Source organism: Cervus elaphus, chromosome 23 (assembly GCF_910594005.1).
Source record: "Cervus elaphus chromosome 23, mCerEla1.1, whole genome shotgun sequence".
NCBI lineage: Eukaryota > Metazoa > Chordata > Mammalia > Artiodactyla > Cervidae > Cervus > Cervus elaphus.
This window is the reverse complement of record NC_057837.1, coordinates 36,358,728-36,382,068: the sequence shown is the minus strand read 5'-3', so window position 1 is coordinate 36,382,068 and position 23,341 is coordinate 36,358,728. Positions and strand designations below refer to the sequence as shown.

At 42.8% G+C, this 23,341-nt stretch overlaps 1 protein-coding gene and 1 long non-coding RNA gene across 17 annotated transcripts in view; one reads left to right on the top strand and one right to left on the bottom strand.

The window, feature by feature from the left end:
• Positions 1 to 14,727, bottom strand: part of LOC122681937 — a 33,927-nt gene extending 19,200 nt beyond the window's left edge. For 7 of the 8 annotated variants that reach the window (XR_006337151.1, XR_006337153.1, XR_006337155.1 and 4 more), the window contains exon 1: positions 14,433 to 14,727. This is a non-coding gene — a long non-coding RNA (uncharacterized LOC122681937). The remainder of the gene's footprint in view (positions 1 to 14,432) is intronic. The other variant, XR_006337154.1, reaches the window with a different exon arrangement.
• Positions 14,728 to 14,937: 210 nt separating this feature from the next.
• The window catches only part of WAC (WW domain containing adaptor with coiled-coil), a 79,365-nt gene continuing 70,961 nt past the window's right edge, over positions 14,938 to 23,341 (top strand). For 2 of the 9 annotated variants that reach the window (XM_043884547.1, XM_043884540.1), the window contains exons 1-3: positions 15,144 to 15,594; positions 15,967 to 16,003; positions 17,545 to 17,740. In XM_043884547.1, coding sequence (XP_043740482.1) covers positions 15,554 to 15,594; positions 15,967 to 16,003; positions 17,545 to 17,740 — 274 coding nt within the window. In that variant the 5' untranslated portion in view covers positions 15,144 to 15,553. Of the gene's footprint in view, positions 15,037 to 15,143; positions 15,595 to 15,778; positions 15,801 to 15,966; positions 16,004 to 17,526; positions 17,741 to 23,341 lie in introns of those variants that run through there. The other 7 variants (XM_043884546.1, XM_043884539.1, XM_043884541.1 and 4 more) reach the window with 6 other exon arrangements.

Below are 23,341 nucleotides of genomic sequence, written 5' to 3'. Positions count from 1 at the left end.
GAAAATGTGAAGCCTCATCACAAAGTACTTCTCAACAAAGCGTGCCTGGGTGAATTTCCTGGTGAAATTCAGGCCAGAGACAGACGTGAGTGAGCCCTGGTTTGCTGCACCGGGTTCCCCTAGTGAAGGGTTCTGTCCTCCTTTGGAAGAGCTTTGTTTGGAAAGGATCTGAAGAAGCAAAAGGGAGGAACAGGTTCTGAAGGTTATCGCTATCCGTCAGATTTCTGTGGGAGCCCCTCCAGGGCTGCTGCGCCCAGCACCTGTGGTTTTCTGGAGCTCCTGTGTTGATGGTGCAAGGAAGCTGCACTTGGTAGGGACTGCTCCTGACTTCCTGAGATCTCAATGAGCTCTACATCTCTACTGTAGAGTGTAGGTTTGTCTGTAGGTGCAGGGAGCTCACTGGAACTGATGGAAGTAACGGTGTCAGGAAAGGAGGGTGACGAGGAATTCACGGTAGCAGATGGAGCAAGCCTGAAGGAGGAGCTTGCCAAAGGCTTGCATCCATATTTCTCCCCACAGCCTCCCTTTCTTTTCCTTTGCAGGGTCTGTCTCTTCATCCCTTTTCCTTCTTTCCTATTTCTTCTTACTTTTATTATTGACTATTCACAACTTCTTTTCCTTATTGTACTTCTTTTGGTATTGCTGTGTGCATGCTTAGTCACGTCCAGCTCTTTGTGAACCCATGGACTGTAGCCTGTCAGGCTCCTCTGTCCATGAAATTTTCCAGGTAAGACTATTGGAGTGGGTTGCCATTTCCTTCTCCAGGGGATCTTCCTGACTCAGGGATCAAACCTGCATCCCTTCCATCTCCTGCATTGGTAGGGGGATTTGTTACCACTTGTGCCACCTGGAAAGCCTCCTTTGATACAATCAATCATATTCTTTTTTATTTTTATGTTTGACCACACCACATGGCTTACAGGATCTTAGTTCCCCAACTGGGGATTGAACCTAGGCAGAGCAGTGGAGGTGCTGAGTCCTAACCACTGGATCACCTGGGAATTCCAATCCTACTCTTTTATTTTTTTTAAGATTTTTCTGATGTGAACCATTTTTAAAGTCTTTATTGAATTTGTTAAATATTGCTTCTGTTTTTTGTTTTTTCTTCTGACTGTGAGGCATGTGGGATTTTAGCTACCTGACCATGGATTGAACCTGTTCCTTCATTGAAAGGCAAAGTCTTAACCACTGGACCGCCAGAGAAGTCACCCCCCTATTCTATTAAAAGACCTCTTTCTACTCAGTTTTTGTTCCTCTGATAAGTACTGGGATAGAAAGAGCCGTAATTGAGATGAATGGTATTTCCAAATTAATATATTATTTCATAGAATGTGCTGTATGCTCAGTCACTCAGTCATACCTGACTGTTTTGCAACCCCATGGACTGTAGCCCACGAGGCTCCTCTGTTGATGGGATTTTCCAGGCAAGAATACTGGAGTGGGTTTCCTTTTCCTACTCCAGGGGATCTTCCTGCAGGGACTGAACCCGAATTTCTTGTGTCTCCTGCATTGGCAGGTAGATTCTTTACCACTGCTCCACCTGGGAAGCCTATTTTATAGAATACATTTTTTATATTTTTGCTCAGCATAGGTAACTAAGAAATTTGACTAAGACATTTCACCTTTTAATTTCCTTTCCTAAAAGTTATACACTAAGAGCCTGGGGTCAGTGACCTGTGGGATGGCTGCTTGTGGTGGGGCAGCCACTGTTTGGCTGCCTGATTTGGTCTCTCAGCCTCTGCTTTGAGAACCCTTTACTACAAGTCATTTTTGGAAGTGGCTTCTTTCCTTCATGGGAACAGAAGGCTGTAGGACCAAGCAAATAGCAGGGAGAGGAGTAGTGAGCCTGTTATCGAGGACTGGACATTTAGACACTCTTGAGACTGAACGTTGTATCACTGAAGCACTGGGATGAAAACAGTTACCAGCTGAGAAGACATTCTTACTGCTGCAAGAACTTTGCTGACAACTTGCTTCCTGACCCTTGAGAGCAACTTGGTTCCTGTTCTTTGTCCAAGTTGGGGGACCCAACTTTCCAGGAATTCTCTAAGCTCTTCCAATAAATTCCATTTTGCTTATTATAGCCAGAGTTGGTTTTTGATGTTCTCAAGAAAAAAAAAAATCCAGATTCTATTGCCCAAAATGCTCCAGGATACCAACTCAATAGTGCTCTCTGAAGATCATGAGTCACTCTGGATACTTCAGGGACATATTTACCATTTCTAAATGAATTTTGATATTTAAAGTGAAAATTTAGAAAATTCAGCCAAAAAATAGAAAGAAAAAAAATTTTGTCACCAGTTCAATGCAGCTACTTAAAATTATTTGTAGTTATCTCAAAATAAAAAAAGCATGTATTTCTACATATCTATCCGTCTATTTAAGCATTAATAAGGTAGAAATTCTTTTCTCTTTTTGTTACTTGGTCTTTTTTTCTATCTGTAGCCAGTTCTGTATACAACAGATCTTCATCAATGTTGGAGTCTGTCAACTGAACCACAGAAATTTCTATGACATTTCTGCTAAAGACCGGTATTTTATTTGTTCAGTTTGGAGGAAAATAAAAGTCAGGAATGTGTTCAGGCCATATTGTCTTTTATATCTCATTTATAGTGGATGATAAACACTTAAATTGCCCAGTATGAGATAAGGATTTTGAAGCTTGATTTTGAAGCCCTGGGTTCATAGGTATTCCTTGCATTTACTTGGTGTGTAATCTGGGGCATATTATGTGATCTTTATGCTTCTTAGTTTCTCTATTTGCAAAAAGGGGATGGGAATATCTGCCTTCAAGGTGAATGTGAATATTAAAGGTAACATATGAAAAATGCCTGGTCATTCATTGTGTGTGCAACCACTATGGTCCATGTATCACCTATAGAAAGTAGGCTGTAAACTATAGGTAGTGTTAAATATAAAAGGAGAGCAGCCAATTCCATAGTTTTTCCCCTCTTACCTATTGCCTTAAATCAGTAATTCTTTTTAAAAAATTAACTAATATATTAATTTGGGTAACTGGGTTTTAGTTGCAACATGTGGGATCTAGTTCCCTGATCAGGGATTGAACCCAGGCCCCCTGTATTGGGAGCTCGGAATCTTACTACTGGACCACCAGGAAAACCTCACCTTAAATCGTAATTTTTTTTTTTTTGAGTACCCCTTGAGACCAAAGAAAACAATGGATTCTCTTTCTGAAACAATAAACATCACAACACAAGCCCAGAGTTTTGTATAAAATCTAGTGGGATTCTCAGACTATCTTAAAGCCATTTCATGGACTAAATATTAAGAATTCCTGCTTTAAATCAAGTAGCTCTTTTAAGCTGCCTGTTGCTGTGCCTGGTAGTGTTACAAATACCCATGTCTCCTGGAAGGTGGGATGGGGCTGTAGAAACAGTTCTGGCCCGAGGGCTTTGACGGGAAGAGCATAGGATTGTAGTGGGCAGGTGTGAGTTCTCTGTTTTCTCTGTCCCATCAGGGGAGCTGGAAGTGTTAATAAAGGACTTTAAGGTGGCAGAGTTGCAAAATGTAGGCATCCCACATCCCCAGTTCCATGTCTCTCCTCTCGGTAGGAGGGCCACCAAGGAGACCCACCTGACCCACACTGGATTAGGAGGGGATGGAGGGATCAATCTGTGCTGTGCCAATTTCCTGAGAAGTCAAGAGTGCCTGGAAGGCAGCTAGTGCTGCTTAACCCAACTGGTACACTCCCTCTGCTGACACATAAGGCCTCAGAGAACTTGGATCAACCTGGACCATGTCCATGTTAAATTGTTGTTGTCCAGTCACTAAGTCGTGTCTGACTCTCTGCGACCCCACGGACTGCAACACGCCAGGCTTCCCTGTCCTTCACTATCTCCGGGACTTTGCTCAAATTCATATCCACTGAGATGGAGATGCTACCTAACCATCTCATGCTCTGTTGCCCTCTTCTTTGGCCTTCAATCTTTCCCAGCACCAGGGTCTTTTGCAATGAGTCGGTTCTTCACATCAAGTGGTCGAAGTATTGGAGTTTCATCTTTAGCAGAGTTCCAGAGAACAGCAAGGAGAGATAAGAAGGCCTTCTTCAATGAACAGTGCAAAGAAACAGAGGAACACAACAACAGAATGGGAAAGATTAGCAATCTCTTCAATAAAATTTGAGATATCAAGAGAACATTTCATGCAAGGATGGGCATGATAAAGGACAGAAATGTAAGGACCTAACAGAAGCAGAAGAGATTAAGAGATGGCAAGGATACACAGAACTATACAAAAAAGGCCCCACGATGGTGGGGCACTCACCTAGGCATCCTGGAGTGTGAAGTCAAGTGGGCCTTAGGAAGCATTACAACAAAGCTAGTGGAGGTGACAGAATTCCAGTTGAGCTATTTAAAATCCTAAAAGATGATGCTGTTAAAGTGGTGCACTCAGTAAGTCAGCAAATTTGGAAAACTCAGTAGTGGCCATAGGACTGGAAATGGTCAGTGTTCATTCCAACCCCCAAAAAAGGTAGTGCCAAAGAATGTTCAAACTACCGAACAACTGCACTCATTTTGTGTGCTAGTAAGGTTATGCTCAAAATCTTTCAAGTTAGGCTTCAGCAGTATGTGAACTAAAAACTTCCAGTTGTATAAGCTGGGTTTAGAAGGGGCAGAGGAAAAAAATGTTAAATTAAATCTGTATATTAATAACAACAGGTTTATGAAGTGCTTGTTCAATGGACATGCATGTATCTCACTGTATTTTTACAACTGTAGGACGGCAGGGATAGTATACATCTTCTATGGATACAGCAAACTAAAACTCAAAATCTACAGTGCCTTGTCCAAACACACTCGTGGAGACTAACACTCTTTTACCATGCTGTACTTTTACAGAAATATGTCTTAGAATGTTACTGCACCTGTAATAAAATCCAATCTAGCAATTCATTCATCCTAGGCTTGTTCTACAAAAGACATGAAGTGGTTCTATTTCAACTAGATTCTACTTATTAAAGGGTTTAGCTTAAAGTGGATGTTATATAGAGAAAGTCTGCTAACTTTCTGGAACTATGTAGTTAGTTCATTTACTGAAAGGTTTTAACAACAACAAAAAAAACCACATATACTTGATAAAAATTGTTAATCAAAGCAATATACTATTGAGGAATTTGTTAACAATAATATGAATTTTATATTTCACATTTTTGTCAAAAACAATATTTGCTTCAAAACAAGTGAAAGGTGTATTTCTAAAGAAACTACAAAATTCACGTCTTTAATCCTTTATTTTTATGAAATATATTAATTCAGAAAAGCACATAAACATATGTACATTTTAATGGATTAAAAATAAATATACATGCATCCACCATTGAGATCAAGAAATAAGGTACCAGCCCTCTAGAAGCAATCACCTTCAATACAAACTTCACTTACTATTAATTCAACATTAATTTCCTGAATTCATTGGAACATGAATTTTCCACAAATGCAACAGACACAAGAATTGAAAATAAATACAACAGAGTCTGTTTGTTAGCAAATTTAAAGTAGCAAGGTATTTTGCTTTAGACAACCTATTTCACTTGTTAAGTCATGTTATTCTTTCAAAGGAAGTGAACATCACGGTAAAGGTACTGACATCTTCGGGAAGAAAAACTGAAGTGAGCTGTACTGTTATTTTTTTCTTTCACTACTTAGATTTGAATTTCTTCATCAAATGGAGATGCCATATCACCCACCCCAACTTAAACAACTTAGAGCATAGTACAACGTACTTTCAGATCATTTCTTTCCATATTTGAGAGCAGACTTAGACTTAGCTACGAGCAACAAGAAACCCAGTGTTACAGCAGCTTACCAAAATAGCAGATTATTTTCTCTCACAGAAAAAAAAATCTGGCTGTCCGCAGTCTCTCTGGGGCTGATACGCCTGTCCATTGTGCCAGGAAACCATCCTTAGCACATGGCTTCTACTTCACAGCTCAAGATGGCTAGTCAAGCTCCGGCCATCACATCACGTTGTGCCAGAGGAAGGAGAGGTGGAATAGCCCTTTCTCTTCAAGGATCCCCTAGAAGTTCCAAGCACTTCTGCTTATATCCTGCTAGACAGAAGTTGATCACATGGCTACCTCAAGATACAGGGAAGTAAGGAAATACAGTCTTCTGGACAGATAGTCCCACTAAAAACCAAGCGTTCTACTAAGAACGAAAAGATGCTGGCAGGAGGTCTTTTTGCCACAGAGAGCTTTCATATTTGTAGTGTTCTGTAGGTAAATCTACTCACTATATAAACAGGTCAATATTCTGTCAAATAGGGTATTTCCCTGGTGTTCCTATGGTTAAGACTCTGTGCTCCCAGTGCAGGGGGCTTGGGTTCCATCCCTGGTCAGGGAACTAGAGTCCATTTGCCACAACTAAGTGATGGCATTCTGCAAGGAAGATCCTGGGTGCCCCAGCTAAATCCTGGTGAAGCCAAACAAATAATAAGTAAAAATATACATCTAATATTCCTTCAGACAGGAAAGTTAACTTTCATGTAGAAAAACATCAAAAATGGATTTTAGAATTTTGCAGATGAAATTTTTTAGATGTTGATGTAAGATGGCTTTTTAAATATATAGATGATGAATATCCCTTTTTCTTAAAGTATACTTCATGATGCAAGAAAGGATGAAAAGTCAGATGAAAAACATTTTAAAAGGAGGGAATTTGGCACCACACAGTTGCACACTACCTGTATCAAGCAGTCAACACTAATACAAGTTTGGAGCTGTGCCGATGGAATCATATGTCCCTGCTGTGCTGGGCTGGGCTGCAAGTACAGACACCTGCTCATAAGTCCCAAGTGTGCTCCCTGCTGCGATGGGTTTAACACAGTGGCCTAAATGCACACAATACAGGCCGACAGTGAGCTTAAAAGAATATCCATACTGAAGTTATCCCATCTGGAAATGAAGCTTAATTAGGAAATACTAGACATTGACATGAGTGATATCATAGTATTTCTTTAAATTCTGCATGAAAAACTGGCTACCATGTTAAATTCTATCCTAAGCTGGCTTACACTATACCTCTTTGAAGTGACGTGAAAGTCGCTGAGTTGTATCCAACTCTGCAAATTCTCCAAGCCAGAATACTAGACTGGGTAGCTGTTCCCTTCTTCAGGTTATCTTCCCAATCCCCGGATCAAACCCAGGTCTCCTGCATTGCAGGTGGATTCTTTACCAGCTGAGCCACCAGGGAAGCCTAAGAATACTGAAATGAGTAGCCTATCCCTTCTCCAGCGGGTCTGCCTGACCCAGGAATTGAACTAGGGTCTCCTGCATTGCAGGCAGATTTTTTACCAGCTGAGCTACCAAAGAAGCCCACTATACCTCTTATGATTTCCCCAATCCAGCCGTATTCCAGGAATTTATGGAACAAAATATCTGTGAGTGTTTGGAAGGTTTTGCAGAAATGATATCCTGCAGGAAGTGTGTTGACAGGGGTAGTGACTGCTATCTGCAGGACCTGGAGAAACCCTACTTTAACAAGAAATCATTGCATTAGAGCCTCTGGAGTCCACCAGTCTTTTTTCTTTTTTAATTTTTAAATTTATTAGGCTGAGCTGGGTCTTTGTTGCTTTGAGCAGGCTTTCTCTGGCTGTGGAAAGCCAGTCTTCGTTGTGGTACGTGGGCTTCTCATTGCGGTGGCTTCTCTGGTTTTGGGCTCTTGAGCCCAGTTGTGGTGCATGGGCTTAGCTGCTTTGAGGCATGTGGGATCTACCTGGATCAGGGATCAAACCTGTGTCCCCTGCATTGGCAGGTGGCTTCTTCACTAATGGACCACCAGAAGCCCCAGAATTCACCAGTCTTATAGGCAAACTGTGCTTTACCAAACATACCGAAATGGTGTAATTTCTCCAAAACTTAAGGACTAAAAGGGTCCCAAGAAACCACTTTTAGGCTTTCCCTCTGCTTTGAAAGACAAACAGCTGAAGGGTGAAAAAGAAGCCTTACGGGCAGTGATGAGCTTTTTAGGGAGAGAAATTTTGCTAGTTTATATAGTTCCTAACATTAAAAAGGAGAAGGCAATGGCACCCACTCCAGTCCTCTTGCCTGGAAAATCCCATGGACAGAGGAGCCTGGTAGGCTGCAGTCCATGGGGTTGTGAAGAGTCGGACATGGCTGAGCGACTTCATTTTCACTTTTCACTTTCATGCATTGGAGAAGGAAATGGCAACCCACTCCAGTGTTCTTGCTTGGAAAATCCCAGGGACGGCAGAGCCTGGTGGGCTGCCGTCTATGGGGTCGTACAGAGTCGGACACGACTGAAGCGACTTAGCAGCAGCATTTAAAAAAAAAAAAAAATTAAAAACCATTTGTTCACAAAAAGAGTAAAATTGGTAAAAAGCAGATACAATGAACATTTTTCAAAACAAAGAATCAGTTTTCCTATTTGAAAAGTTGCTTACCTTTCTCCTAAGGTTTGATATTGCTTTGCAAAAAGAAGTCAGCAAAGGAAAGTTTACACTGAGGAACAACCTGGATAAACCAAGGATCCATCGACCGGAGCAGTAGGCCTGTGTACCATCACTGCAGCACTTCCACTTCCTCCCCAAGAGGTGCTGTCTCCCTAACTGGTTGGATGACTGGCTGTTTGGGGGTAACTTCCTGGTAAAATGGAGTGCTTCCTTTTTGGATCCAGCCTGCTTTATTGTAATCTGAAGTAAAGCCTGGGACTTCCCTGGTGGTCCAGTGGTTAAGACTGTGCTTCTACTGCATGGGGTGTGAGTTTGATCCCTGGTTGGGTAGTTAAGATCTCACATGACTGGATGAAGCCATAAGAAAACCTCCTAATACCTAACACGGGAAACTTTAAACAATGTTTTTGTCAGACTACAATTTTCACCAGTGAGTATATGTGCTTACGTATAAGCAGACAGTGCCATGCAAATTACATTGAATACTGTGGTTTTGTGAGCAGGGACTGGTCCATAACTTGGGGTCATCCATGCAGCATGTCAGAGTATCCATTTCACATGAGATGCACAGTATTATGACTCAGGCTGTATTCTAAGTTCTGTGGGTAATTCCTCGCAGTTTTTTTTTTAAAAGATTGTACTGCAGCATGTATATGCCATGTGGTGCTAAATTATTTATCGAATCTCATTCACTGTTTACAGACAGCCCTATACCTAATCAAGCCAATTTTGGAGACAAGGAAGCATAATCTTGGGAGACTGTGATAATCTGCCCAACGTTACACTGCTAATCAGTCAACCATGTAGCGAGTTCTAGATCGTGTCATTCTGATTCCAAAACCCATGTTCTCAATCACTACACTGTGTCAAGGCACAGGACAGAAAGGCAAGAAGAGAAAAAAAGAGAAGTGAAAAGAGGTCGGTAAAAATTTCAGGGAATATATTTATTTTGTGACCCTTTAAAAATTCTAGCAAAACCTTTTAAAGTCTCTTTTATAAGAGCCTTGTAGAGGCTTGAGGACATGAGTTTTTTATTCTTCCTCCACCAAGTGGATGGTGTTAAAATCAGGGTCACCGATGCCTTTTGCTGATAGTTCTCCCCTGTAGTGGCTGACATGTATTAATTTACTGGCTGAAATACAGATCTCCTGCTCATTTACAAATTTGAGATCTCTCATTAGAAAGGCATGCAAGTAATCTGCATAAGATTAGCTACATATGCAAATTTATATACATTTTCAAATGTTACCTTTTATAGTATTTTATATTAGGGATAATCCAGCTTTTCCCCATTTAATTTGTGACAGCAGGACTGAATTAATCCTGTTTGTTTTAGACAGCAAGCAGAAATGAAACCATATACCTTTTTCTCTTGAGACTTACAATATTTTGCTACTTTCTTTGCACATTTTTGTAGTTAAATCTTCTTTCACTCAACAAATATTTATCTCATTCTATCACATACAGCCTTCACTCTAGTGAGAGCCAACAATTAAATGAAATACACAAGACAATAGGGCAAGTGGTATAAAGGGAAATTGAGCAGAGTAAGGGAGAGTAAGTGGGGTACGGTTTACATAGTTCTCAGAGTACAGACCTTTCTGAAAGAGATCTGAGGAGAGACATTGCGTAAGCAAAGTTCGTGCCAAGGGGAAGGGCACTCAGGCAGGATACTGGAGTAGAGGTCCTGAGACCCAGACATGCTTGGTGTAGCGGTGGAAAGTGGAGGGTCGAGAGGTGGGAGAAGACTGAGCAAGTAAAAAAGTCCTGAATGGAAAACCGGGGATAACGTGGGTGGGAGTGGTTTAGGCAGGGCCGTGTATACCATGGTAAGATGCAAAGTCCATGGCTTTCATTCTGAGTGAGATGGGAAGCCATTAGTGGGTTTTAAGATAGGAGAGGGGCCAGCAAGGAGACTAAGGAATCCTTTAGAAAACAGGAGAGAAACATAAGAGAGCGGAATTCCAGTAGGCAAGAAAAGAAGCTTCACGAGGAACAGAGTAAGTCATCAGCTATGTTATCAAACGCTGCTCACAGGTGAAGTGAGATGAAGACTGAGAAATGAAAAGTGGATTTGAGAACATGGAGGCTCCTGAGAATCCAGAGCATAAGTTTAAGTGGAGTTTGGGGATCAAGTCTAACTTTCAGGTTTAAGAATGAGCAGCAGACATCAGAGATGAAGTTTTTCTGTATAGGAGTGGATCAGATCACTGGGGTAGTATTTGGAGGGAGATACAATCAAGATTTTTTTTCCCTGGAGGGCAGTTATTAAAATGTTTATAAAATGATCAAGTTGAATGGGGAAACTTTTATAAGAGGACAATTCCAAGAGTAAAATGGAACTTGATGTAAAAGTAGCCATTTTGGTCTTGGATAGGAATCTGGACTGTCCATCCAGTTATGGAGGCTAGTAGTGTATTCAGATGGAGGAACGTTGCTAGATGCAAGGGTGGGAGTGGGCCGGAGCTGTTACACATTTCTGATTCCTTCTATTTTCTTACAGAAACAAGAAGAAACACAGCAGAGACTCGGGATGTAATGTCAGGTTTGGAAGATGTTAAACAGATAGGTAGGATACATGGCTAAGAGAAATTAGTGAGAGGTGAAATTGAGCAGGGCCCAGTGAGGCTCCTGGGCATAGAGGCCTTTCTGTTCCCTATTTCTTGTAGGAGAGACTCCAGCCTCCACAACCTTCCCTGAGCTCCAAAGGGCAGATCAAGGGAGGAGCATACAAGAAACAATCTGAGGCAAGATTAAAGGGACCATCAAGATTAGGAGACCGTCCACCTGAGATGAAGGGCTTCCCAGGTGGTAAAGAACCCACCTGCCAATACAAGGAGATATAGGAAAGGTGGGTTCTATCCCTGGGTTGGGAAGATCATCCGGTATTCTTGCTTGGCAAGCCCCACGGACAGAGGAGCCTCGTGGGCTCACACCCTCAACTTTTTCCGCTCACATCATAACCTTGTTAGAGACCCTACCTTTAAACCACTGTTATAAAACCCCATCATCAAGTCCTCTGGGGTTGGGACACAGTTTTTCTAGGCAGAAACCTGGTGTGTCTCCCTTTGCTTGGTGAAGTAGTAACGGTATTTTCTTCTTCACCCTAAACTCTGTCTCCAGGATTTGATATGGCACCTGTGCAGAGGCTGAGCTTTCAGTAACATAGTGGGTAAGGAATACTGGCAGCTCATTTTCCTCAAGCATGCAGTGAATTGAGCAGGGTATACAGGTCAGGTAGGTAAAGTAGAGGAAGAGAGGAGTCATAACAACAGATAATGGAATTAGATTCCCTTACAGAGGTGAAATATTTTAAAAAATGGGTTTAACGTTTAGATGTACTTTAGTAAACAGTCGATTCTCATTATCTGAGGCAGCTATTTTCTATAGTCACTGGGAACGCTGAACTGCTCCTGGGGAAATAAACACATGGATGGGGTCCTTAGATACCCTGACCACATTTTCGTCAACTGATTCAACTTTATGTGTGTTTCTGTTTAGACATGTGGTGGTGGTGGTTTAGTCACTTCCGTGTCTGACTCTTTTGCTTCCTCATAGACTGTAGCCCACCAGTCTCCTCTGTCCATGGAACTTTCCAGGCAAGAATACTGGAGTGGATGGCCATTTCCTCCTCCAGGGGATCTTTGAGACCCAGGGATCGAACCTGCATCTCCTGCACTGCAGGCGGATTCTTTATTGCTGACCACCAGGGAAGCCTCTGTTTAGACATCTTATCTAATATATTGTTGCTTCATCAGCACTCACCTCTTCATGGGCAAGAGCACTAACGATGTACCTAAATCAACCCGATGAAGTACACATTTTCTCCACAAAGAACATCACAGCCGTCTTGTGCTTAGGAGTACTAGATAATAGTTTAGCGTTGTGTTTGGGGTGGGAGTGGAGGGGCACTTAAAACAGGACAATCACCAGTAAAAAGCAACAAAATGCTAAAAACATGACTCATGTGTATCATGAAAAGCACATTTGTTTACAGTATGAGAAGTGAAATAATAAGACTGAGTGTTGCCTTTACCCTCATCAGTGCCTATCAGGCAATTCACATTCTCTACCACGCATGTCCAGAAACACTGTGGCTATTGATCTGGGGATTACAGATAAATTTTAGTGAGAAAGTGAACTCGCCAATGCAGTATCTGTGATTAACCAGTATGGAATGTACACTGCTAGCGCTGTTTATCTCTGTAGCTCAGCCCAGTTTGCTGTTTTGATCAAAGGGCGTATAACAGGTTCAGGAGACATCCAATCATTAAACAAGAAATTAGTAATAAATTTTGCTGCCAGCTTTCAAGATGTTTGTGCATGAGACTTCCGTACTATTTTCTGTGCTGTTCCAATGTGATGTCTCGTTACAAAAGTCCTAGAAATTGCACTTAAAAAACTCCAGTTTTTCTTTTTTCTTCCATTTCAGTCATTGGCAGTTTTCTTCTTAGTTACTGACAGCATCGGAGGGCACTAAGTATAACTCTACCGGTCCTCCCAAACAGCAATAATCTGACCTTTTGACAAATATGGCTACCTGATTTAAAAAATTTTTTTTTCCATCAGTTGTGATTTCTGGCCCTTTCCCCCATCATCCCATCTCTGGATTAGGTCAGCAATAATGTAACTGGTTAGATACCATTTAAATCAGTTTTTTAATACTTCTTTTTGAAGGGATCTTGTTTCTTCTGATTTGTTTCCTACCTTGCCTTTTTCTTCCCTGTAAATGGCTGTATATTTAGTTTACGTTTATTACCATCCTTTGTAGTTAATGCTGCCTTTTAAGGAGTTTACAGCAGAAGAAATAAAACCACCTGAATACCATCACCCTCAGGTAAAGGTTGAGCTTCTTATGGTGGTGACAGTGCTAAAGAACCTGCCTGCCAATGCAGGAGACAGAAAAAACTTATGCTTCCATCCCTGGGTCAGAAAGATCCCCTGGAGAAGGGCATGGCAAGCCACTCCAGTATTCTTGCCTGGAGAATCCCATGGACGGAAGAACCTATCAGGCTACAGGCCATGGGGTGGCAAAGAGTCTGACACGACTGAGCGACCAATACACACACACACAAACACACAGATACACTCCTTAACTGGTGGGGTATACTTGGATTTTTATCCTCCAAATATGCCTATGTTGCCACCGAGTCTGTAGCAGTCTATAAAATTCAATTTGCAGCAAATCATTTAGCGCCCTGCCCGCCCTACCCAGAGCCTTTATTTGTGCTTCCCTGGTGACTCAGTTGGTAAAGAATCAACCTGCGAAGCAGAAGACCTGAGCTCCATCCCTCGGTTAGGAAGATCCCCTGGAGAAGAAAATGACAACCCACTCTAGTATTCATGTGCCTGGGAAACCCCATGGACAGAGGAGCCTGCTAGGCTACAGTCCATTAGGTCACAAGAGCCGGACACTACTTAGTGACTAAACCATCACCAACACACACACACACACACCACACACACACACATGTAAAGCTTTATTAGGGAGTATACTTGGATTTTCCCCCTCTAAATATGCCACTGTGCCTGTAGCAGTCTATAAGATTCAATTTGCAGCAACTCATTAGCACTTCCCAGGTCTTATTGGAGCGTCTCTGATGACTCACTTGGTAAAGAATCCGCCTGCAATGCAGGAGACCCAAATTCAATCTCTGGGTCTAGAGAAGGAAATGGCAACTCACTTCTGTATTCTTGCCTGGAAAATCCCATGGACAAACAGGAGCCTGGTGGGCTACAGTCCAAGGGGTCGCAAAGAGTCGCCCACGACTCTGCAACTAAACCGCCACCACCACCAGGCCTTACTTAGTTCACCTGCGAAAAACTCCAGATGACTGGATCTGAGCGCGGAGGAACTCAAAGAGAGAAAAACGAGAAATAAAGGAGACGGTGGGGAGGGCGCGGCTGGGGTGGAAACTATTAAAACGACACTTTTTCTGAGTGTCCCCCTACATCAGTAGGCTCATCGGGTGTTTTGAAGCAGCAGCGCTCGCCCTTCTCACCTTGGTCTTCGAAGGCGCACGAGCTTCGGGCACAAAGCCCGGTGACCCTGAATGCCACCAGCCCTTTCCCCGCGCTTCCGGGGGTGACTTACTTCTGTGAGGCCGAAGGCCTAGCTCCGGGTCTGCCCGCCGGTCTGAGGCGGGCACGAGGCCCCGATTCCGGTTCCGAGAAGCGGACCTCGCGGGAGCTCGCGCCTCCGCTCACAGAGCGAGCACCTGGACCCACCATCCGCCAGCCGCCCAACCACGGGCTTCCCGGCCGGAGCCCGCAGGGGCAGGGGCGGGGGCGGGGGCGGCGGCCGGCGCGCTCCCCCGCGCGCCCCCCGCCCCCTGCGCCGCCGGGCGCACGCGCAGCAGCGCAGCCGCCCTTATTTAGTCCGCGATGGCTCCTTGCGCGCCCCACCGGCCTCCTCCCATAGACGCTGCCCGCCCCGCGCGCCCCGGGACCAGCCTCGGGCGGCTCCCCGAGCCCGACTACCCCTAAACCGGAACGGCGGCGGCCGAACGGGCGCGTGCGGACCGGCAGCGGCGACCGGAAAGAGCGGACGGGTCGCGAGGAGGCGAGCCAGGCCGCGGAGGAAGAGGAAGGCCGGGACGAGCCGAGGTTTGCCGAAGGCGGCGTTCCGGCGCGCGCGAGGGTGGGAGAGGAGGGGCGCGGCGGAAACTGCCGAGGGTTTCCGAAGGCCGCAGTGGCCGAGTTGCCCGGATGTAGTTGGTGGAGCGGCAGCGGCGGCACCAGCGGCGGCGGCGGCGGCGGCAGGAGGAGGCGGCGGCGAAGGACCCAGCGGCGGCGGCGGCGGGGGGAGGAGGGGAGGAGGCGGCGGAGCGGGAGGAGGAGAAGGCGGAGGAGGCAGTCGCGCTGTCCGCAGGGCGAGCAGGACGCGTCGTGTTGCCCCCTCCCCCCTACCCCCCGGTTCGCCGCTGCCCGGCCTGAGCTGAGCGTGAGCGTGGTGCGGACGGAGGAGATGGCCCGGGAGCGCCGGCGCCAGTGACGGGGAGGTGCTGAGCGTCGCCGAGGGCGCGCCGGGCCTGCGCCGCCCGCCGCCTGCGCGCCCGCCCGCCGCCGCCGTCTCCCGCGGCCGCTCCCCCCTCCCCGACACACGCTCACAGGCCGGGCATTGATGGTAATGTATGCGAGGAAACAGCAGAGGCTCAGTGATGGGTAAATCGTCTTTTCGTTTCGAGGCGGCTGGGCGGGCGGCGGGGGGGCGCTCCTCCTCATCTGGGCCGGCCGCGCCGCCATTTTTGTTGTTAACCCTGATCCGGAGCGGCCGGGAGGGGGAGCGGCCGCGCGGGCGGCGGCGGGCGGGGGGTAGTCGGGGGTGGACGGCCGCGGGCGGCGGCGGCCCCTCGCCGGCGGGAGCCCGTGTGAGTGTGTGTGAGCGGGTGTGAGAGCGAGAGCGGGTGCGCGCGGCGGGAGGGCGGGCTGCCGGGGGCCGGAGCGCCGCTGGGATTCGGGGCGGGGGGGCTTCTGCGGGCTCCGTGCGGGGGGCTCGTTTCCCGGCCTCAGGTGGCCATTTCTTCTGTTTTCCAGCTGTCACGACCGGCGGGGGGACGCGCAGCCTTACCAGGTACCACGGGGCGGGCGCGGGCTGCGGGGCTGGCGGGGCCGGCGGGGGAGGGAGGAGCCGCTACTCGAGCGCAGGCTTCACAGGTCGCTGCAGGCCCTTCGGGGCCACAGACGCGAAACCCGCTCGGCGGGGCCGGAAACCCTGCGCTCGGCTCACGGGGCGCTCGCCGGCTAGAGGTGGGGGCTTATTTTGACAGGTGACGGGAGGAAGTTCAAGTTCTTTTTGCGGGGGGGATGGGGGGAAGGGAATAAAAATTGATTCTCGTCCAGGAAGGACCTGACTCGGTTATTTGGGTGTGCGGGACTCGGTGGGGCGAGGTGTTTAGTAACTCTGGAATCACCTTCATTTGTTGTTTTGGGGGAACTAAAAGTTAACGCAGAGGTATCAGAATTAGACAGAAGGGCAGGGAAGAAGCCATTAATGGGTTTCAACTCTTGAAGTGGGTTGTAAACCATTACCCCTTCCCAGTTTGTTTTGGGTGCACGTAATTAATTGTCTTAACTAGTGAAAGATGGCGCTTTTGTTTCTGTAGAAATTGAGATCTTTGAGTACTTGGGTAATTCATTCTCATGAAAGGAGTTCCAAGTACATAGTTTTCTTTTTGTGACAGCTTCGTGTAACATTGTAAAATTTTTTTTGAAAGAGTTGGCCCCTGTTTTCCGGGGGAGGGAAATTCATTAATTTGTGACTCCGGGGTGACCCTAGAAGTAAATACTTCTTGCATCTGACCACTTAAAGGATAGGAGAGCCGGTTTCCAAAGAAACAGTTGTGTTTCTGGGTAGCATGAGTTAAAGTTCCAGTTAAAAATCTAGGTTCCTTGACGAGTAAAACATTGTGCATTACATTTGGATAAGTCAACGATTAAACTGTTGAATCACACTCTGAAACATAGTTAATTATGCATTTAAAAAGACAGCTATATCATGGTTATCTTAAATATGTTAAATTTTTTTGAGGGGGAGTTCCATTACGTTCCATTAGGATAGGTCAGAAATAAGAGCCAACATTTCTATACCTTAAAATTGTTTCCCATGCCTGCAAGAGTAGTTAAGCTAGATCTGAAATGCCTTACTTATTTGAATCCAAGAATTGGAGAAATTCTGATAAGAATTCTCTGAATTCTGATGCTTTTTTGGGGTCAGATTGAAGAAACGTGTTTATGCTTATTTGTATTTGTGTCTAGCATAGTTGCAGAGCAAAAATACTAGAGTAGTACTCACTGAATACTTCAGATTAAACTTTTTAACTCCTAGAAAAGCTTGAGTTAATTTGCCAAAGTGTTTTGATTTATTGTGTTTACAAGATGATTAATGGAAGGTTTTTTTTAAAAAGTATTTTGATATGTGTGAGGAGCCTTACAATAACTCGTGGTTAGGTCTTGTGTGGATAACTTAAAGGCAGAATTAAAAGAAATTTTAATTTTACAGATATAAATTCATAAAACTGAATGTAGTTAATAATTGCCAATTTTATGATAGAATTAACTTAAGAAATTAAAAGTTTGATTTCTTTTTTATTTTGGGGGGGTGATGTTTTACAGGCACTTAAGTATTCATCGAAGAGTCACCCCAGTAGTGGTGATCACAGACATGAAAAAATGCGAGACGCCGCAGATCCTTCACCACCAAACAAAATGTTGCGGAGATCTGATAGTCCTGAAAACAAATACAGTGACAGCACAGGTCACAGTAAGGCCAAAAATGTGCATATTCACAGAGTTAGAGAGAGGGATGGTGGTGAGTAGCTTTTTTTATTGAAACTTAAATTTATTAATAATAATTCTATGTGAGACAAAAAGTTTTAGTCATATTTCCAGCTTGCAAATGTTACTAAGTGGTTATGTCATCAGAATGTTTTGACTCCTAAACAAATTATGTAGAAATAAGATGCTGACGCGAGCATCCACAGCTGGACCCCAGTGGGTGATAATTAGAGGATGCATTTATGAATGTAGCCTACCAGTGCTTTATTAATAGTGAGTGACATGCAGGACATTTCTCCAAGAAAGGAACTTTCACCTTTTCAACTTTCCAAGACTGCAGTTTGACTTGGTTCATTTTGAGATCCTTGTTTCTACTTGAATTTATTTTTTAAGGAGTTCAGATGTGTGTTCTTGTGGTAAAGTATGAATTTAAAAATTTAGAAGGTTTTTTGAGACAGTTCATGGGTTAAGAAAGTCATTTGTGATACTGGAAATTTTTGTTAGGTTTTTTTTTTTTTTAAGGAAAATACTATTTTTCATATTTTCCAGGGTCTTATTAATGTAACTTCTGTATCTACTCAGATACTCACCTTTTTAAAAGTTCATTTCAGTGGTTTTACCCTTCCTTCATCTATTACTTTGCCTCAAGTTCTTTGTGGTAGGAGGCTGAAAATTGTTTTCAGACTTAATGTATCCAAAATTTACCAAAATTATCAAGATTTCCTGTCTACGTATGTCATTCATTGAGAGACAAACCAATTTCGCTAAGTCAATTAATCATCTCTATTATTCCTGCTATAAGGTCTTAAATTACATAATAGATAATCTGTTTGAAATAAATACACCATTTTGATTGTGCTTTTATAAGCTTATAAGGAAACTCAAGAGTCCCTCATGGCTTTCTGTCTCTGATTTTCAACTATCTTCAAATCCTGCTTCTCCTGGTTCTCTTTTTGCCTCCTAGGGTAGAAATCAGCTGTATTCAGTGTGATGAGATATTGGAAAACATTGGCCGCCTCTGTATATAATTGGTGGGTTGAGGAAGTTAATAGTGGTCAGAAGATTGCATGGGAAAAAAAGATTGCATGGAGATGGAATATTGGGATGGTTATTGAATGGGAGGGGAGTATAGTTCTCTGTTAAATATAGCATAGCTATATGCTACTTACACATATAAACTTATATATGTTTGTAAATGACAGCAGGTGGATTTGGTTAATAAGTGTTAGAATTTTGGGGGCAAAATTAATATTTTTAGTCTTGGGGATAAGTTTTGTGTAGTGTTAGGTTTAGCCTGAGATTGTATTACCAGTCACTCTATTATAGTGGATTTCATTTCAAATGTTAGATCTTAGAAGGCAGTATTGTTTGTACTATATTGTGCTTTGTCTTTAAAATTTTGCTGATTGTGGCTAAGTAGGATGTGGCACCTCATCTTAAAGATAATAAGTATCCCAGGTTCTCTTTTAGTGATTATGATCTGGTTAATCTGTCATCTAGCCCCAAATCCAGAAAAGGGTCATTTTAGGTACTCTAGGAGACTTGACTTCTGTAAATGCTTTCATGCATTTACAGTGAACTGTGTCTGATTAAGTTCTTTTACAGGTGAAATATTCACAAGAACATTCTGTTGCTTAATTATTGAGCAAACACTGGGCGTCCCCTGTGTGTCAGCAGTTGTGTGGTGTGCCTGGAAGTAATGCTGAGATGTGGTCCTGTCCTTGAAGCTGTTGCTACAAGCTCTAACTCTGGAGAGCTACTTGTTTTAGCTGCTTGATTTTTTCTGTACTTTTTTTTTTTTCTTCACTTTGATTTTCATTTTCCTTCCTGTGTGTAGTTTATATACCTCTTATGGGGTTTTAGTTTCCTTTTTATGTGCATCTGCTTGCTGATGTTTCTTTAGTTCCATTTGTAAGAAACTTACCTTTCTGATCTAGTCATTTGCTAAGTTAAGCCCCTTTTCTGATTTGCTTTTTAGCAACTTGCTTGTTTTCCTCTGGAGTCTTAACTAATACTGACTTCATCCCTGGTCTCTATTATCTCTCAGATACTTGACTGCCATATTACTTTACACCACGGAGGAGTAATAACAAATACTATAAAATGAGATCTGTGTTCTTGAGTGCAGATAGCATCTTTGATGTTAATTTTGCATCTTAAAGATGTGAAGTGGTGATTCTTCCCTCACTTCTTAGCTGTTTAAGTCATTATACTTTGACTCCAGGTATTTTTTTCTTAACAATAAGAGTTTGAAACTAACATTTTAAAGTGAATATGTGTGATTTCACTATAGGTATTTGTATTCCCTGATACTTTCATCTTTATAAAATCAATTGTATATGTAGATAAATTTTCACGTAAAGATCAAAACTATTATTCAAAGTCAAATGCAAGTGAGCTGGATTTTCTGTGCACTCAGCATGTGTAAGTAACAATATAGGAACAGGTTACTATATTATCGAACTAATATAAAATTGATTTTTATTTTAGGATTTAAAAAAATCTAGTGATTTTAATAAATGCTTAACTGAAGTGTCTATATACCCCCTACCCTACCCAACACTGTCCCATTGGACTTTACTGGCATCTGTCCACAGTTTTTTTTTTAGTTCTTCATGGCACCTTAGATTTCCTTAAAGTGCCAATTCAGAGTAATATATAAAAAGAATTTAAGACATACTAATACTCTAAGAAATCAGAAAGCAGGGATTGAGAAGGATTGTCACTCCCTGCAGAAGATTGAAGTCTACAGTTTAAAAGGATTTATTCCAACTAAGTTTGTACAGTTAAAGGAATTAGAGATTTTTATCCCTTAGGATTTATGAAAGGGAGTTTAGATTATTATAACTAAGGGAAATTTTGTGACATAACATTACCTAAAGGTTCATTACTTGGTGGAAAATTATTTTTACATAATATTGTGATCAACCTGCAGGATGATGCTAGTACCAGTGAGTTTGGGAATGAAGGGTAGCTTTATAGGAATTATGTAAAGCTGTTCCACAAAAGTTCAGCCTCTTGGGGGTTGTCCCATTTTTCTTCTCTTCCCTCTGAGAATTAACTGTTAGAAACATATTTTGGGGGGAGATAGCTTAGCTCAGTTAGTTAATCGAAAAAAATTATTCTTTACTGGTTCCCTGAATTGTGGGAATTAAGTGATTTTCTATAGCTTTTTAAGTTAGTATTCAAATATTTTTGAGTACAAAGGAAAAATTGCCTTAGTGCTTGCATTTCTCACTTTTAAGTTTTTCACTGCATAATGAAAGTAACCTTTTTATTTTTCTGGTCATTTACCCATATTTGGAGAAATTGGGAAATTTAATCCAATTTTCAAATGACAGTTACTGTAACATTTGAAGGAATTGTTATTAAGTAGGAAGTATTTGGGGATACTTGTTCTTACAGCTTTTAAAATATAATTTAGTAATATTTTAGTATTCTCACATTAAATAGACTGATAATTGCATAGTATGACTTTTGTGGTTCTTTGAATAACTTTACACTGGGATAGAATGAAATATGCTTTGCATTTGTAATGTTAGAAAGTACTATAAAAATGAACAGTCTCATTTGATTCTTGCACTGACCTTGGAAGGTGGGTAGAACAAATAGTATCCCTGTTTTATAGTTTATGAATGAGGGAAGATTTACTTGGGTGAAAGGAACCAATAGTAAGATTCGTCTAGAAACGGGCTTCCCAGATGGCACTAGTGGTAAAGACCCTGCCTGCCAATACAGGAGACATGAGAGACATGGGTTCAAGCCCTGGGTTGGGAAGGTCCCCTGGAGGAGGGCATGGCAACCCATTTTTGGTATTCTTAAAGAGGTGGCTATTATGATATAATGCATTTCAATTCACAGTCAAAACTATTTTGGTATGGTTTACTTTAAGATCTTTTAAGAAAGAAGGAAAGTGAAGTTGCTCAGTTGTGTCCACCTCTTTGCCACCCCATGGACTGTAGCCTGCCAGGCTCCTCTGTCCTTGGGATTTTCCAGGCAAGGATTGCCTAAGGCAGTATTAATTGAACTGATTCAGTTGTGCAAGATGTATTTAAAGTTCTTGGTGAACCTACTTAGGATTTGGGGTTCGTAATTCACAGAAAATATGTATTCTAGATGGTCTTTCTGTTAAGCCTCTTTTTGTCTTATTCTTTTGTGCAGGATAGTTTGGGTTAAGTTGTGAATCATTTTGTTATGGTGCTGAAAACAGTGGAGCTAGCAGTGAGCTGGAGTATCTTCATCGGGATCTGTACCTGGACTCTGCTTCTGGGATCTTATACTAAGTACAGGAGTTGTTGTTTGTCAATCATTTCAAAACCAAGTTTTTAGGGCTTGAAAATACACCCTACAAAGAGTCTCCTTTTTATTATTTATTTGATACATCATAATTTTGAAAGCCCTCTTATATCTGGTCCCACACCCCTTTGAATTAGGCTGATCAGGATTATTTGTTTTATGATGAACATATAATCCAATTATGTAGCCTACTATTAGCTACTGAAAGTAGAAAGCAAGTGTTTTTGCTATATATAAAACCTTATCTCTACCTTACAGTTGTACTCCAACTACAACCACTTGGTTACATCTCAATAAACCCATCAAAAGTTGAAAATACCGCAAGTTGGGAATGCCTTTAATACACCTAACCTACTTTAAATGTTCTGAGAACACTTACATGAGCCTGCAGTTGGACAAAATTACCTAACACGGAGCCTGCTTTATAATAAAGTGTTGAATATCTCATGTAACTTTCTGCTGTACTGAGAGTTAAAAGCAGAATTGGCTGTAAGTGTAGGAGTTGTTTCCCCTTCTAATTACGTGGCTGACTGGGAATTCTGTCTCCCTGCTGCTGCCGCCCCATCCTCAGGTGCATATCATACTGCATATCTCTAGCCTGGGAAGAGAGCAGAATTCACAATTAGAAGTGTGCTTTCCACTGCATGCCTTTTGCTGCCACACCATTGTAAGGCCAGCAGATCCTAAGTTGGAACTGTGGTATATACTTAAAATTGCTATTCTCTCCTTCTCTGAACTTCTCTCCTACCTGAACTCTTCCAGAGCCTCTTGAGTGGTGTTCCGCATCCTTTTTGCCTAACACTGTTATTCACAACACATAGCCAGAGTGGTCCAGATAAAATGCCAGTCAGCTTAGGTCACTCATGCTCAAGACCCTCCCTTGACCCTGTTACTTACAATGCCTGTAATAGGCTCTTTGTAAAATCTGGTGTCTGGGTGTTAGTGCTGCTCTGTCTGCATCGGCCCTCAGGAAGTTTGTTCTGGTCTCAAGAGTTCCGCTCCTTGTTTCTGGGATGCTCATCTTTCTGTATGTCCACCTGATGCGGTCTCATTCCAGTAGGGTGTCAGCTTCAGCAACCCCCCTCCCAGAGGTCTACTTACCCTTCTGATGACTCAAACAGCTCCCTATCATCCTCTTTCCTGTCTGCTGCTTTGTTCCTTCCTTGTACTTAAAGTGACCTGATGTTATTCTAGTCATTCTGTTAACAGCACATGTTACTGAAAGTTACCATGCCATGCAAAATTGCACCCTGGGATTTATAGGGAAAATGTGATAGGGGCACAGTATTCAAAAACATTGTCAATGACACATTAAAAGAGGAACTTTACAAATATCTTG